Source organism: Clarias gariepinus, chromosome 6, assembly GCF_024256425.1.
Source record: "Clarias gariepinus isolate MV-2021 ecotype Netherlands chromosome 6, CGAR_prim_01v2, whole genome shotgun sequence".
Lineage (NCBI taxonomy): Eukaryota > Metazoa > Chordata > Actinopteri > Siluriformes > Clariidae > Clarias > Clarias gariepinus.
This window is the reverse complement of record NC_071105.1, coordinates 31826030-31843925: the sequence shown is the minus strand read 5'-3', so window position 1 is coordinate 31843925 and position 17896 is coordinate 31826030. Positions and strand designations below refer to the sequence as shown.

The 17896-nt window shown below is 37.7% G+C and overlaps 1 protein-coding gene across 1 annotated transcript; it reads left to right on the top strand.

The window, feature by feature from the left end:
• The first annotated feature begins 6141 nt into the window (after positions 1-6141).
• On the top strand, positions 6142-17477 carry gmppab (GDP-mannose pyrophosphorylase Ab). Its single transcript, XM_053498888.1, has 12 exons — positions 6142-6413; positions 9868-9965; positions 10231-10334; positions 11407-11599; positions 11686-11745; positions 11862-11992; positions 13557-13691; positions 13792-13889; positions 13995-14041; positions 14133-14225; positions 14446-14614; positions 16829-17477. Exons 1-12 carry the CDS (start codon positions 6374-6376, stop codon positions 16927-16929), a joined length of 1269 nt encoding a protein of 422 aa, XP_053354863.1. The 5' UTR covers positions 6142-6373; the 3' UTR covers positions 16930-17477.
• Positions 17478-17896: the final 419 nt, after the last annotated feature.

Sequence of the window (17896 nt, the reverse complement as noted above, 5' to 3'; positions counted from 1 at the left end):
AATGATCATTGCGTGTGTTTATGAATACAGCTATGTTTGTTCTAGAAACTGTGAATGCAGCCCTCGGTACATCCCACGGTGAGTCCATATACAGGCCAAGACCATCAGCATGGTCACAAAGTCAGTGTATAACATAGTATGTGTTATAAATACTTTAAAAAGTTTTAAAATGTCCATTGTGTCCCTTAAACATTTTCATTGAGTTTTCACAAGTAGGTCGCTGGTTTTAAATGACCATGCCAGTTACACACTGTATGTACAGGATATATAAAATGTCTGCATATCCCTGTTAAAATTGCAGGCTTTTGTGCTATTAAAAAAAAAGTTAGATTACCTTCCCCTTTTGGTGTTTTTTTTTTTATATTTTAGATATTCCTGTGACAGAACACCATGCCCGTTGTTCTGTCTCTCAATGTTGGTTGCTATATCACAACGTTAAAATAGAGTTAACATGATGCACTTTGGTTTATAAGTGGCACCATCTGGTTTGTCTGGTACCATTAGACTTGTACGAGGGAGCTTTTCATAGCAGGTTCTCTGCCGTACGTTGCTATAAGATCAATCAATTGGTTAGCAACAAATAGCCACCAACACATGCAAGGTGTGTCCTTTTTTTAAATTTTCTGCTGAAGTGATCATTAGTGAACAGGCAGTTTAACCTCCTGCATGGGAGGCACCTAAGCAAGCGGAGACATTGGCCGCATAAATATGAATGGTGTTCCATGAATTGTTAGGCACCCATATCCAAAATGTACAGTGGAACACAATGAACACACACTAGCACAATGTGACCACGGGCTTGCTAGTCTTTGGAAAGTAGGTGGGGAGGCTAGGGGATGAATAAATTGGCAAAAGAAAGAAAAAGAAGGGAAAAAGAGCTTACTGGAGGAAACCTGGTGAAGTTTGTGCAAGATTAAGTAGGAAAATCAAAGAGAACAAAGAGTAGAAGATGTAACTGTTGTGGAGCAGGAAGTAGCAAATATTAGTGAAAGTGAGGTGAGAAGGGCGTTGAAGAGGATGAAGAGTGGAAAGGCTGTTGGTCCTGGTGACATACCTATGGAGAAATGGAAGTGCTTAGGAGAGGTGGCAGTAGAGTTTCTGACTAGTTTGTTTAACAAGATCTTGGAGAGTGAGAGGATTCCAGCGGAATTGAGGAGAAGTGTATTGGTGCCGATTTTTTAGGACAAGGAATATGTGCAGAGCTGTGGCAATTATAGAGGCATAAAGCTAATGAGCCATACAATGAAGCTGTGTGAAAGAGTTGTGGAAGCTAGGTTAAGGTCAGAGGTGAGCATTTGTGAGCAGCAATATGGTTTCATGCCTAGAAAGAGTACATCAGATGCAGTGTTTGCTTTGAGGATGCTGATGAAGAAGTACAGAGAAGGTAATAAAGAGTGGCATTGTGGCTTTGTAGATTTAGAGAAAGCGTATGACAGGGTGCTGAGAGAGGAGCTGTGGTATTGTATGAGGAAGTCTGGAGTGGCAGAGAAGTATGTTAGAGTGGTACAGGACATGTACAATATGAGAGCTGTAAGACAGTGGTGAGATGTGCTGTAGGTGTGAGAGTTTGAGGTGGAGGTGGGTCTGCATCAAGGATTGGCTCTAAGCCCCTTTTTGTTTGCTCTGGTGATGGACAGGATGACAGACCATACTTAACCACATTAGCCACTCTAAGCTAAGCAGGCTAGTCTGGATCTTTGGGATATGCAGAACTGAGCCGAGGCATTAGTGAGATCCCCCTTGGCTAGGTTTTTGCTAAGGAACCACAACTCACACACAGCTATTTTTGCAAACTGAGTGAAAGTGAGTATATCAGTGGTATCAGTATATAAGTGGTATAGCAAGAGAGGAATACTTAAACAATTAGCATCTCATTATCATCATTCATGCATGGTTGGCATCAATGACTTGTGACTTTGCACTAAGGGAAAGATACCTTGCTGAGGACCACAGCTTTGTGGCAGCTGAAAGATGCACACACACTCACACACTATGAGCAATGTTGAATGCCAATCAGCATTGCACAAGTTGAATACATGTGTCCGACACACACACACACACACACACACACACACACACACACACACACACACACTAAGGGACCATGCCACCTCCTGGCATAGATTTTAAATAATCTATCTAATAATTATTCATATACATTTTCATACACAATTCCATACAAATTTCCATACATTTTTCCACCAAAGCTGCTTTGTGACAATGGCAATTGCTAAAAGCGCTATAGTAATAAAGTTTAATTCAATAGAATTGAAAATAAAACCTATTTCCAGTACCAACACTGTAGACGTTAATGTTTAATTTATTTTGTAGTAATTTATAGAATATACTTCAATACTAAGAAGCAAATTGTTCCAAAAGAGTGACATTAAACTGTATTTTCACAAAGTAAAGCATATTGTTAGGAGGAATTGTTACAAACCTCGGCTGTGCTGCATGAAGCAGATGGAGATAAAGATAACAGGGAAATGCCCAAATATGTACCATAACTCACAATGCCTAACGTACTGTAAGTCAGGAGTGCAGTTAGGAAAATGAACAGATAGAATGAGGAAAAGATAAGAGAGTTTCTAGCCTGGGAGAAACTGGTGCGGGGGAACAATGTTTAAACAACCTCATGTGTGGTCCCGTTCACCGTTGACACCAGTACCATATATGTCCATAGACAGATCTGTACCTCCTGATCAATCAGGATTAAGTAGGCTGCTGTGTGTAGAGTCAGCACTGAATTTTCCATTTCAGAGATGAAAAATAAAGTTCTAGATCACAAAAGGTTTTCCTCCTTGGGTGGAACATTGTGTATATTTTTAACTCAATTTGTTGCCAGAGTCCAGCAATTGCAGATTAGCAATTTAAAAATAAAATGAAACAGAAATGTGTCATAGATTTAAATGTAATAATAATAATAGTAATAATGATAATAATGATAATTTTTAGCAATGCTTTTGAAATGCATCTATCTATCTATCTATCTATCTATCTACAGTGGTGTGAAAAACTATTTGCCCCCTTCCTGATTTCTTATTCTTTTGCATGTTTGTCACACTTAAATGTTTCTGCTCATCAAAAACCGTTAACTATTAGTCAAAGATAACATAATTGAACACAAAATGCAGTTTTTAAATGAAGATTATGTTATTAAGGGAGAAAAAAAACTCCAAATCTACATGGCCCTGTGTGAAAAAGTAATTGCCCCCCCTTGTTAAAAAATAACTTAACTGTGGTTTATCACAGTTAAAAGTTCAATTTCTGTAGTCACCCCCAGGCCTGATTACTGCCACACCTGTTTCAATCAAAAAATCACTTAAATAGGAGCTACCTGACACAGAGAAGTAGACCAAAAGCACCTCAAAAGCTAGACATTATGCCAAGATCCAAAGAAATTCAGAAAAAAATTAGAACAAAAGTAATTGAGATCTATCAGGCTGGTAAAGGTTATAAAGCCATTTCCAAAGCCTTGGGACTCCAGCGAACCACAGTGAGAGCCATCATCCACAAATGGCAAAAACATGGAACAGTGGTGAACCTTCCCAGGAGTGGCCAGCCGACCAAAATTACCCCAAGAGCGCAGAGACAACTCATCCGAGAGGTCACAAAAGACCCCAGGACAACAACTAAAGAACTGCAGACCTCACTTGCCTCAATTAAGGTCAGTGTTCACGACTCCACCAAAAGAAAGAGACTGGGCAAAAACGGCCTGCATGGCAGATTTCCAAGGCGCAAACCACTTAAGCAAAAAGAACATCAAGGCTCGTCTCAATTTTGATAAAAAACATCTCAATGATTGCCAAGACTTTTGGGAAAATACCTTGTGTACCGACGAGACAAAAGTTTAACTTTTTGGAAGGTGCGTGTCCCTTTACATCTGGCGTAAAAGTAACACAGCATTTCAGAAAAAGAACACCATACCAACAGTAAAATATGGGGGTGGTAGTGTGATGGTCTGGGGTTGTTTTGCTGCTTCAGGACCTGGATGGCTTGCTGTGATAGATGGAACCATGAATTCTACTGTCTACCAAAAAATCCTGAAGGAGAATGTCCAGCCATCTGTTCGTCAACTCAAGCTGAAGCGATCTTGGGTGCTGCAGCAGGACATTGACCCAAAACACACCAGCAAATCCACCTCTGAATGGCTGAAGAAAAACAAAATGAAGACTTTGGAGTGGCCCAGTCAAAGTCCTGACCTGAATCCTATTGAGATGTTGTGGCAAGGCGGTTCATGCTAGAAAACTCTCAAATAAAGCTGAATTACAACAATTCTGCAAAGATGAGTGGGCCAAAATTCCTCCAGAGCTCTGTAAAAGACTCGTTGCAAGTTATCGCAAACGCTTGATTGCAGTTATTGCTGCTAAGGGTGGCCCAATCAGTTATTAGGTTCAGGGGGCAATTACTTTTTCACACAGGGCCATGTAAGTTTGGATTTTTTTTCACCCTAAATAATAAAAACCATCATTTAAAAACTGCATTTTGTGTTTACTTGTGTTATCTTTGACTAATAGTTAAATGTGTTTGATGATCAGAAACATTTAAGTGTGACAAACATGCAAAAGAATAAGAAATCAGGAAGGGGGCAAATAGTTTTTCACACCACTGTATCTATCTATTGATGTCTTTCTATCTTTCTTAATTTTTTTTCTCTCTCTCTCATTTATTTATTTATTCGCTGAGTGTGAGCAGGGACAGATTACCAACCAGACCTACAGGGAATTCCCAGCCACCCTGGCCACTGGGGAGATTTTAATGAGCACAGAACTAAACAGACTGAACAGCCCATTATGCTGTCACGCACAACACAAAACATGAAACATGAGCCAATGTTTGTAAAATCCAGAAATCTTCGTTAAAATTCTAAGAATGTTATTTGGTCTAAATATTCAACCAAAGAGCACTTAATAATTTCATAAGTGGTTTTAGTTGGAGCTGGATAAGAGAATGCAACGACTGGGAAACTATAAATCCACACTACATTCTGTGATGAAAAGATAACTAAAAAAAGCAATGAGAAGCCGTAGAACATGCATTTTCCCATAATGGATCAAAACCTAATTCTGAAATTTAAATGGGCTTGGAATGGCTGGGGCTTGGAACTTGAACTATAATGATTTGGTGGATGGTTCACACCGCTTTCTGTCTGCATTATATATCCCTGTTGCGCATTATTCATGTACACTGAATACTAAGCATCTGTTGCTGAATACAGCTATGAACAATATTAACATTCTAACTAAAATATTATGATTACTTGCTACTTTCATATAGATGAGTTTGTACAATATTTATAAATACAAATTCAGTTCTGTAAGTACTATAGATATTTTCATTACATGCTATCGTCCAAACCTTGTGAAAGACCATACTAGTTAGTACTCTCTACTTTATCTAACAAAATCATAATGGTTTATATTGCTATAAATGATGTAGTATTATATGGAAACAGGCATGTTTTATGCATATCATACATTTAGCATTCTTTGGTCATTGGTTCAGGGATTTTCCCATCAATGGTAATTCATCCCCTTCACTGTACATTAAAACAAACAGGGAATACTGCTTATCACACCCAGTGCTGTCCTTTAATAAATAGAATTGTATGAAAAAAACAATCCATGTCCTGAATTTTAGATAGAAAAAAACACACAACAACAATAATAATAATAATAATAATAATAATGATAATAATAATAATAACAGTTGTTGGTGGTGTTAATTTTTTTTAGTTTCTCTGACTTTTTTCTATTTTACAATTTTTTTTGTCACAACCATTTAAACAACCATACACCTTATAATGTGCAGTGGAATGTGTGTATGACCTAAAAGGTAAAGATAAAATGAAATAGAAAGGTAGACAGATAGAAAGAGTTGACTATATATATATATATAATGGTAAAGAAATTGGCGTGTGGTTGAGACAACAATCATATACCCACTTTCCAACTCAGTATGCGTGCACATTTTTGTTTGTGTATCCCACAAGAGGGCGACATCGAACTATGGAGCCACGATGGGAGGAGTTAACCGAACATTACTTTTCTGATTGGTGTAATAGGTTAGTATGGGCGGGACAAATGGGCGTGTGTTTAACTATTGTAGTATCCAAACTTCCGCATTTGTGCTTTTACAGGATTGAATGAAATAAGCGATTCTTTCCTGCGTTTCGAAAATCTTCGTTTATGACTGTTTCGTTTAAAACCGTGTCTTTTAAAACGAAAAGAAATATTCAATACATTTTATAAAATCGTTTATTTTGTGGATTAAAAAACAAAACAGTCGATATAAGGAATATATTGTGAATGATCGTGGCATCTTTTGAGATCCAGTTTGTTTTTATCAGTTTGACAGTGTGTACAATCTGAAGATGTTAAAGGCAGTGATTCTGATCGGCGGTCCTCAGAAAGGTGAGTGGTGTGTGTCAAATCTCCATTACACTGTGCACCTGTCGTGCGAGGAAATGAAACAGGGGCTTTAAAACATTGTTGCGTTTACGATGACGTGGCGCTGAGAATGGCCTGAATGACAAGTGACGTCACCGATTTGGTAACGACACTGCGGATTAAGAAAAAGGATGAGGCTGTAGAATAATACTGGAAAAGCCTGAGGAGAATAATGCTTTAGGTTAAGTGTGTAAGACAGCTGCTGTGTATGGAGACCAGACCCCACTGAGCTGTACTGTACTGTACACCTGTTCACTTCTGTGTGACATATGAGAACTTATACACTATATGGACAAAAGTATTTGTTTAATATAATTATTGAATTCAGGTGTTTCAATCAGGCCTATTTATTCAATCAGGTTATTTAAAGACATGGATGGATGAGTTCGGTGTGGAAGAACTTGACTGGCCCTAACACAGAGCCCTGACCTCAACCCCATTAAGCACCTTTGGGATGAACTGGAACAGAGATTGAGAGCCAGGCCTGTTCATTCACCATCAGTTCCTGACCTCATAAATGCTCTACAGGATGAATAAGCACGAATTCCCACAGAAAAACTCAACAAACTTGTGGACAGCCTTCTAAGAAGAGTGGAGGCTGTTATAGCTGCAAAAGGGGGGCCGACTCCATATTGGCGTAAATGTATTTGAATACAATTTCATTGCAGTTTTTTTTCAAAATAGTGTATATCAGTTAGCTTATGTAAAACTGGAGCTGTATTTACTGTCTAGTTACAGAATGGGCAGCACGGTGATGTAGTGCTTAGCACTGTCGCCTTGCACCTCCAGGGTCTGGGGTTCGATTCCCACCTCAGGGTGTGTTTGCATTGCTTCCCATGCTTGGTGGGTTTTCTCCGGTTTCCTCCCACATCTCCCAATTGGAGAGTAGCGAGAAAACGTCTTATTACCTGAGTATATGTGCTTTGGAGCTGTATGTATTACTGATGGCACTAGAATGGGCTACAGTGATTACACTGTACAGGTACAGTACAGCCAGAAGCCACCTTTATATGGTGTATGCAATCTTTTTAGCTAACTGAAGAATAGTTAGAAAAAGGAAAAATGTCTCTTCTTGTGGCTCCAAGTTTATTCAGGTATCTGCGGAAATGAAAGAGCGAAGCTGGCAAAAGAAGCAATCACAAAAGTAAATTTTGAGGTCAATATCACATTTTTTAAATCGGAGGGGAAAGGGAAAGTGTGGAGAAAAACAAAACAATGATGGCAACAAGTGGAATAAAAACCGAGACATTTGCATTTTATACAGGACAAATTAGATCATACAAATTTTAAAGAAGAAGCAGACAAACAATTGGATACAGCAACCTTAATAGCACTCTGCTTATAGTACTGTAGGTAAGCACCCATAGGGTCTCAGTTTTACCAGGAAATGGAGACACTTGATTATGTATTGCTTTTGTGCAGGAAATACAGTATATGCAGGAGAATCTAGATATGATGTCACAAATCCAAGAACTAGGTAGAGTAGAAAGCAATGTTAAGAGTCTTTTAAACTGGAGAGTTACTAATCAGTGAAGGAGGCATTTAATGTGTTATTTTTTGGTTTGAGGAAGACTGGGAAGTCAGATTTAAAGGGCCGGGTAGTTGAGGGAGTGTGAGATGTATAGGTAAATTGGTTGCATTTGTACACTGAAGTGGTACTGAAAGGGAACATATGGAGAAGATAGAGTGGAAGTGCCAGATAAACTGGCTGAAGATTTAGAGACACAGATCAAGACAAGACAAAGATCAGGGAAGAAAGCATTAGATTTTTTTTTAAGGAAGACTGGATGGGAAAATCGCTTTAAGAGGCCGGGAAGATGAGGGAGAATGAGAGCTACAGTTGTAGGTAATGCATCTACTGGATTCCAACCACCGTTAAAGAAGAATGTAAAAGAAGCTTTAAAGCTTATTAGGGGAGGTGTTTGAACAAAATGGCCATTTAAAAAGTATTTAGTGAAAATACTTAACTTAAGTGAAAGCGACTTGTTATCCGTACCCCCACGTGTGAAGTAGGAAAAAGTGAGGTAACACACATGCTTGGTTAGACTTCTCAGAAACTCGCAACAGGGATAAAAGAAGAGTGATTGACTTGGCGATACTGGTATTAATACGCCGTTTGCTGCTGTACTCCTCTGAGAAGAATGCAGTTTTCTGCAGTGCTGACATCACAGAGGGATGTTACTAGCACCATCACGTGGGAGGTTATTTCTCTTGACAAGTGTGATGTGACATCCAAACAACTCAGTTTGGCTCACATAATTTTTTAAAGAATCAAAATTTGTAACATTATCTACATTTGCATGGACAGTATTTCTTCAATCATGCACATTCGGTTAATTCAAATATAAAAAATTTTATGACTTGCACAAAACAGTTCTGCCTGCTGTGAAGCATTTAATCTACTGAAAAATCTCTTTTTTTATCTACTGAAAAAAAATTTCTCAAACTGTTTTACAGTAAATCCAAGCAATGCCCCTTCCTCGGCCAAAAACCCATTGAATGAAGGTCCAAAGTAAAAACTCCTAATGTTACCCTCACATGAGACAAACTTCCAAAAAGAACATATTTATTCCAACAACAGAGAAGCGATTAGGTTTTTTAAGTGTAGCCATTACTTTTTTTTTACTTTTTCTCCTCCTCATCACCAGGAAAGCAATAGAATGACAACTGTGTGTGATTGTAAATTTGGATCAATTCAAACAATAAAGAAGAGAATAATGAACCAAGGTTTGAACCTGGAGATGGTATTGTTACTGAAAGGGATACACGTCACTACTTAATAAGCAGATGGAAGAGAAAAATTCAATTAGGCCACATCAGTAAGGTGGTTTGTGTTAGCTCCTGAAATGTTTCTTAATCAGCATTTTTTTAGTGATGCTCATATTAATAAGAAATCCAATATAGAAGTGGTAAAGATGGAAAATTTGGACACAAAGTTTCTAAAAGCCTATTACGTTAGTGATATACAAGATGACAAGCACAACAGCACTGAAGGTGGTATTGGTATAAAACTTGAAGCCTATAAGCTGCTTTGAGTAGATTGTAGTTGAGGAGATGAGAGAGCTTAAAGCGAGGACTGGATCACAGTGACACTCGTATTAGTGAAAAGATGAAACCATTAACCAGCATGAAAACTGTCCATGGTGCTGATGAAGGAAGTAAAAAAAAAAAAATTTTATAACAAAACAATTCTTAGATGCCAATAATTATCATTTTAATTATAAATATCATTTAACGACATAAAAATGGACTTATTTATGGCATCTTATTTAATGGTCCCATAAAAAAATATTATTACAGATTTTAACATTTAAAAATATTTAGATTACAAGTAAACTATCCTGTAACCTTGATATACATGCCTATAGTAGTTTAGCCATGCACATTATTTAAAAGTAATTTTGTTGCCTCTTTCCAGGAACTCGGTTCCGCCCCCTGTCATTTGAAGTGCCCAAGCCTCTCTTTCCTGTGGCTGGTGTGCCAATGCTCCAACACCACATTGAGGCCTGTGCCAAGGTAAGAAATCTGACACAGCCTTTACAGAAAGCAGCATACTACTGTATATTATAATTCTATCTTGATATTCAGATATTCACCTTAAATCTTATCATATCATTATTATTATATTATAACTTATTATATGTATAATGTATTATATTATTTATTAACTTTGTAGTAAAGAATGGAAGTACAGACTCACTGAAAGCTTTATGCAAGAAAGAACATGAACAAGTTTTTAAATCAAATAATTTTGATGAGATGTGCGGCTCTTCTTCAACAGGTGCCCAATATGAAGGAAATCATCTTGATTGGGTTTTACCAGCCTAATGAGGAGCTGAACCGCTTCATAGCTTCTGCCCAGCAGGAATTTAAAGTCTCAGTAAGGTAGGAGAATTGAATAAACCTGTTACTTTATATGTAAGGAATGTAAGTTGGCAGACATGCTGTTGTAGGAATATAATCATCAGCATTATCGTGTGATATGGGCCAACAAAAGAGTTGCTTTTACTAACCTGAAGTGGATTTTTCCCTTATATTACAGCGTTCTGCCAACAGAAATGTTTTCGCGGCATGTTACTTCACTTAAGTCAGGATTCCTCAGCAAAAGTTGCAGAGGGGTCATGGAACATAGGAATGCCAATATGTTGTGATATGATAATAATTTTATGTCAGGTTAGCAAATTTAATTCTCAAGCGGTACTTAAGATGAGCTACAAGACATGTTCAAGTCAAAGTGGGAGTTTTGTTTGTGCAGAATAAAAGAACAGTTATGAGTTATCTTTATTTCCCTATATAATCTCCTGCAACTTTAATGTGCTTATCTCAGTGTTTCACTAGTGCTTAGATACTATCAAGGTAGAAAGTTTTTTTTTTTTAATATGTTGGGGCTATGATTAGACTGCATGTTTCACGTCTGAAATGCTGGCCTCCCAGGAACTCCTTTAATGGCCCAAACATGTGGAAATGGCTTGGCAAAAGGTCAGGACTGTACGGGGATGTAGGAATAACTCCCAGGTGTGATCCTGTAATGTGCAAGTGGTGCTGGTGAATGGTCGTGTGTACAGTTTCCACAGACAGATGAGTCTCTTCTGCAAGTTTTCCGTTAGGGCCAAGACTGTAGTGGGCTCTGAGCCACACGTAGTCTTCTATAAAACTTTTACACCTTTCAAATGTATTACTGCGGCTAAGAGTCTTATCGCAGTACTACGGTTAAAATCTTCTGTAAATCAGTTTTATACTTTCTTTTATGAGAAATTTCACCTCAAGACCTAGTTTGACTTGAACAGCCATGTTTATGCTGATGCGGTACAAAAATGTTTCAAAACTCCTGATTTTAATTATAACATCTATAAACAGTCATTATTTTTCATGTCAAATAGTTTCTATTAATATCTCTTTATAAATAAAGGTGCATCCAAACATCTATTCTTTTGTCGTCTTCTGGGATCATGTTTAGGTACCTGCAGGAGTTTGCGGCACTTGGCACAGGTGGAGGAATTTACCATTTCCGAGACCAGATCCTGTCTGGGGGACCGTCTGTGTTCTTCCTTATGAATGCCGACGTTTGCTCTGAGTTCCCCCTGCAGGACATGCTCCAATTTCACCACCAGCAAGGAAAATCTCACTGTGGAGTTATTTTGGGCACTACGGTAAACTAGAAGTCACTGGATTTTTACAGAGGTAGAGATAGTGAAGCTGAGGTTTTGTATGACACTTTTGTTGCCCATTTTACCAGGCTAACCGGAAACAGTCTTTGAACTATGGCTGCATTGTGGAGAACCAGGAAACAAATGAGGTAGAAATAATACTGATCTCACCAAATCACAATTAGAAAACACCAATTTAGAGAATACATTTGGTTCTTCTCTTTTTCTTTTTGTTTAATGTCTTTCTCTTGTTCTTCTTGTTCAGGTGCTTCATTTTGTGGAGAAACCCAGTACGTTTATAAGTGATATTATCAACTGTGGCATCTACATATTCACCCCAGAGATTTTCGTCCACATTGGGAAAGTGTTTCAGAGACATCAGGAAGACAGGCTGCTGTAAGTATCATTTAAGAAAGAAGTATTTGCCGCTTCCTGTTTTTTTTTTTTTTTTTGCTTATCACACAAAGATAACCCGAGTTTTAGATAACAAGATGCAGTTTTTAAATAATGAATACATTTATTGAGGGAAAAAGCTATCCAAACCTGCCTGATCATTTGTAAAAAAGTAAGTACCCCTAAACCTCATAACTGGTTGTGCTACCCTCGTTGGCAACAACTGTAATCAAGCGTTTGGGATAAATGGCGATGAGCCTTTCATATCATTGTGGAGGAATTTTGGCCCACTCTTCTTTGCAGAATTGTCTTAATTCAGCCACATTGAAGGGGTTTAAGCATGAAGGTCTTGGTTAAGTCTTGACTAAGCCACTTTAAAACCCTAATTTAGTTTTTATAGACATTTAGAGGTGGACTTGTTGGTGTGTTTCTGGATCATTGTCCTGCTGCATAACCCAAGTGCGCTTGAGCTTGAGGTCACACAAACTGGTGGTCGGACATTCTCCTTTAGGATTTTCTGGTAGAGCGCAGAATTCATGGTTCCATCAACTATGGCAAATCGTCCAGCTGCAAAACAGCCTCAGATTATTATATTACCACTACCAAGGTTGACTGTTGGTTGTTATTTTTCTGAAATGCTTTTTTAAATTTTTTAACCAGATAAAACGGGATGCACACCTTCCCGTAAACTTTAAATGAGACAAAAAGTTTTGTCTCACCAGGCCAAAGAATATTTGCCCAACAGTCTAAGGGCTAATCAAAATGTTTGTTTTTTTTTTGGCAAAATTACTTTTTCACATAGGGTCAGGTATCTTGGGCAGCTTAATTCCCTTAATAAATAAAATCATTATTTAAAAATTAATATTTTATATTTATTCTGGTTATCATTTTGTAATATAAAAATTTGATGATCTGAATCATTTAAGTGTGACCAATAAGCCCAAAAAAATCTGCCAAATCAGGACAAACACTTTTTTCCAGCACTGTATAAAAGATGTGAAATACACACATCATTAAAGATTTGTTTTGTTTATTGATTAATACATTGATATTTGGAGTAAATTGAACTTTAAAATTTTTGAACTTTCCACTAAAAGAAAACACTGCATTCTGGTTGACATTGTTTATGGGGTAATAGTCTTTGGCCCGGGTTCGATTCCCAGCCAGTGCCCAAACCCCAGCCACTGGATGCAGTGCCGGTCCCAGGCCCGGATAAAATGGAAGGGTTGTGTCATGAAGGGCAGCTGGTGTAAAACCTGTGCCAATTTGTAGTGCGGACTGGGTATTCCGCTGTGGCGACTCCTTGCCGGGAACAGCCGAAAGACCAACAACAACAGTCTTTGAGCTCAACAAAAGTCAAAGTGACTGGTCAAAGACGCTAAAAACCATAATAACTCCATAAATAAGAATAAATATAGCCGCTTTGTGTGATGATTTCTACCATTCTAACAACATATAGACTGACTTAATGAGCCTTAAACCAAGTCCCAGTATTACATTTAGTGAGAAAAGTGGGAGAATTATGATCCTGAAATAGACTTTAAATTGAGTTGCTGTGTTTTTACAGAGAGGAGCCTCCGTGCGGCAGGCAGTTGCGAGAACTGATCCGCTTGGAGCAGGACGTTTTTACAATGCTGGCTGGAAAGAAACAACTTTATGTGTACAAAACGCAACATTTCTGGAGCCAGATTAAATCAGCAGGGTATGCTTATAAGCACTCTCTCTCTCCCTCTGTGTATTCCTTCATCTTAAGTTTCATTAGATGATTTCAACCACTTGATGTGACCTAATTTGATTGACAGCTCAGCAATATACGCCAGTCGGTTGTATCTGAACCGGTATAATAAGACGCATCCAGAAAGACTTGCCAAAAACATAGAAGGAGGCCCTAAAATAATAGGTATTATTATTATTATTATTATTATTATTATTATTATTATTATAGATCAGCATAAACCTGTGTAGATTGTGTTTACTGAATATGAATTATATTTTCCGCCCGCAGGGAACGTATACATCCATCAGACAGCTAATATTGACTCTACAGCTGTTGTAAGTACATCAAAACAATCTTCAAGCATCATATTAAAGAGTACCAGAGGAGTGTTATGTTATTGTGTAACTGTTTTTAATACCGCTTCAGCTGGGCCCTAACGTCTCAATAGGGAAAGGTGTAATAATCGGCGCAGGAGTTCGAGTGAGAGAATCAATCGTCTTACACGGCGCCACACTGCAGGTACAGAAGTCTAGTGTCCCCGAGCTGCAGAGTGCACCCACTCGATTTGATTTGTTTGATTAGTTTTGTGTTGTCCTGCTGTTCTGTTTTGTCGACCACAGATTTTGCATTGTTAGACGTCCCGAAAGAAACAAACGGTGTGTTGTGGAAGCTGAAAAGGGACAAACATGTGAGCTGAATACCATCTGTGTAAATGGTTTGTCCTGGGATCTCGTTTCAGGATCACTGCTGTGTGCTTAACAGCATCGTGGGTTGGGACAGTACAGTCGGAAAGTGGGCGAGAGTGGAGGGGACGCCGAGTGACCCCAACCCCAATGACCCTTTCGCGAAAATCGACAGCGAGACCCTGTTCAGAGATGGAGGTTTGACTCCATCTATTACAATACTGGGTACGCAGAATATTTCTTCTACTTATCAGCTAAACATGGGGGTTTTCTAATTTTGAGCTCATAATGAGATCCAAACAGCTGTTTTTTTACTGCAGGCATGAACATGTGGCTACACTATAAAGGTGGACAAGGGAATGCCAGGATTGCTAAAAATGACATTAGTGCTGTTATAAATGATAAAAAATATAACGTTATGGGTTTTATTTTGGGTATAATTTCTTCACCCTTTTTAGAACATGGCGATAAAATAAAATAAAATAACTGATGGACCCGGCCAAGGTGGTTTGGATCCCACTGCAGTCAAACATTCTGCTAGTGGAACGCCCCATCCTTTAAAAAAAAAAAAAACAACAACAACAAAAAAAAACTTGCTCCAAGCCATTTCCATATTTGTGGGTCATTAAATGTGTTCCTGGGAGACCAGTGTTTCAGACGTGATAAGGGCAAATAAGATTTTTTAATGGGAGTTTTTCCCTTCCATAACTTTGTCCTAATATTCTGCACCATCAAAGGTCCTGGTTCCGGTCCCGGTCCCTCTTCCATGGAATAGACAGATATCTGTTCAGAATTCTGTATGCTTTATGTAAGGAAAATTCCCAGGCATACTGTTCTAAGAAAATAATCAAAATTATTATTTTCTTATAACCTCAAGTTCTGTAGTTTTTTTATTCCTCCTATATCACAACACTGACATTTTTTACATTTCCGTGAAAGAACCTTGTATATTATATATATATTTTTTACAAATCGGTTTATAATGATTAATTCAGAAGGTAGTTTTAGTTATTGCTTGCTTGAAAAGCACCTTGTTTTAATACACATCACTCCATTCTGGAGAAGTTCTTGTGTTAGGAAACAGCTGTATTGTTACAAAAAAAAACAATACTAGGAAAAACTAAATTAATACCTGTGATTTAATTTGACACATATTGCTATTGCGATGTATGATATGTACCTATTAAACTACTATTTTGTATCCAAATATGTTTATCTAGGCTAACACAAAATAATTGGAAATACAATCTAATTAAGAAGATGTTTGCTTATATTTATCAACTCAATAAATATACAAACATATATTTATAAATCAAGAATTATCCGCATTCTGGCTGTGAAATTTATTTTAATTGCCTTTTAGAAAAGACAAATACACTTTTTTTTTTTACATGATCTCCTTACTTTTTAATACTCTTTGTCCGTCTGTTAACACGCATTCGTTTCACTTATTGCAAATGTTTTTTGCTGAGCTGCGAAAAAAACCATGCACCGCTATCTTCATCAGAAGTGAATTTTTGTCCTTGTAGGGCTGCTTTCAGAGGACAGGACAGGTCAAAGTCTGATGGAACGAGATCAGGACTATAGGGAGAATGTGAGGATGCGAGTGTGCGCATGTGCATCATCATGTTAGATCACAATGAGCACTATTGATTGTTGAGCCTTTTTACTGATAATGTTCCAATACTGGCTCTTTAAAAATCCCAGAAAACTGTAAACATCAATTTTTCCTCTGATGGTTGACTTTTGAACTTTTTCTTGGTCGTTCATAAGTTTCCGTTCCATACTTAATGAACTCAGTTTACTCCCAGGCCCATAGTGATGAATCCAGGTCCTGTCACCAGTAATGATTCTCTTTTCAGTAACTTTTCAGTATCGGTCGAATTTCGGAGACAGTAGCCTTAAACGGAAAGCGCTGGTAAGACGATCACACCCACTTAAACAATTGGAAAGTTCTATGAAACTATTACATCTACTATGTATATTACCTGTGACAAATTGCGAAACAATGCAATTAAATAACAGCGCAGGTCCATATGGTGATTTCGAATTTTATGCAATTAATTGTGTAGCATAAATCATAAACCTGTGATATGCAGCTGGAACTTCTGCCATTGTACTTGTGATTAAAGGCAATAAATGTGGTGTAAGTGACAGTTATTACATTTCTCTACCTTTACTCTATGGAAAAATAGAAGAGAAAACCCCATGATTATGAAGAAATATTACTGAATTATACTAATGAAGGAGTTTCCAGTAGATGGAGCTGTTGCTTTCAGACAGTCAGCGTCCAGCCAGGTGTGATGCTGCAGCCGTATCCACGCACTAGTCAGAAAATAAACTCCTACAAAAGCAGGCCGGTCAGGCATTTCAGCAGCAATCTGCATTTATATGGCACTAATTTAAACCTCTGATGTAGTGTTTTCTGTTTTTCCTCAGGGTGCAATGTGAATATTCCATCAGAAGTCATCATTCGAAACTCGATCGTACTTCCACACAAGGATCTAAACAGGAGCTTCAAGAATCAGATCATCCTCTAGAGAACCTTTTTGTTCATGGAAATGATGCAAACAGTCAAAATGAAACAATATAGTGATGGAACAAAACTATTTTAAGAGCATATGCAGTATTTTAGGTCTACGTCTTGGTGTAGGTTTACAGTGTAGGATTTTATAATCTAATTTTCCTTTTTTTTTTTTTAAGATTACAGTCTAATGGATACTGCATATTAAGCACATATTAAGTTCATTTGATGAATGATTGTAAATAGTGACCTGTTTTAACAAAGGCTATAGAGTAATTTTCAGTTCTGTTTGCAATATATTTAAATCAGCCTTTAATTCAAGACCATGAAGATTTTATCAAGAACAGAGAGAACACTGAGCACTTAAGTAAAGTGCCTTGCTGAAGCCTTCAGAGATGCAGAAGGTCCTTGATTCTTGTTAGCATGTTTACATGAACTGAAGTGGCTTTGCATTATGTTCACATACAGATTTTTCTTTTTTCTTTTTTACATTCTGAAGGGGAGCAAAATCTTACTGTATAAAGAGTTTGTGGAATAAAAAAATTATGCCTAGTGTTAACTTTAGCACAAGTACAGAGTGAAGCATTTTCGAACATCCACAGCGATGTGACAAGCAGATTGTCGAACCTGATGTTTTCTCTTTCTCTTACTTTTTAATGAACAAATAATACATATCAGAGTCGAATGCACCGCTGCTTCTTCGCCTTGCTGGTTTGTTCAAAGTTTACATTATTCAAGTTCTGTAACAGATTCAAGATGGCACAGCCATATGGGTGAACAGATTTTAAAGACGATTTTAGAGCAGCAGTCAACAGTGTTGACGTTTCTGGTTAAGAGCTGCCCTGCTGTTTTGGCTGGATGAACTAAAAAAGTGGGGAAATGCTTCAGAATAAGCATTAATAGGTATTTTTTTTCCGAGACCGTCTCAAGTTAGGTCTCTAATCTCAGAACGAGTTGCACTGCTATTGCTAATTGATCCTTTC

Excerpts from the sequence above, each read along its gene's own strand:
- gmppab (XM_053498888.1), top strand. The coding sequence starts at position 6,374 with ATGTTAAAGGCAGTGATTCTGATCGGCGGTCCTCAGAAAG. Across the intron at positions 11,600-11,685 it reads GAGTTATTTTGGGCACTACG|GCTAACCGGAAACAGTCTTT; the intron begins GTAAACTAGAAG and ends CCATTTTACCAG. Across the intron at positions 14,226-14,445 it reads TACACGGCGCCACACTGCAG|GATCACTGCTGTGTGCTTAA; the intron begins GTACAGAAGTCT and ends ATCTCGTTTCAG.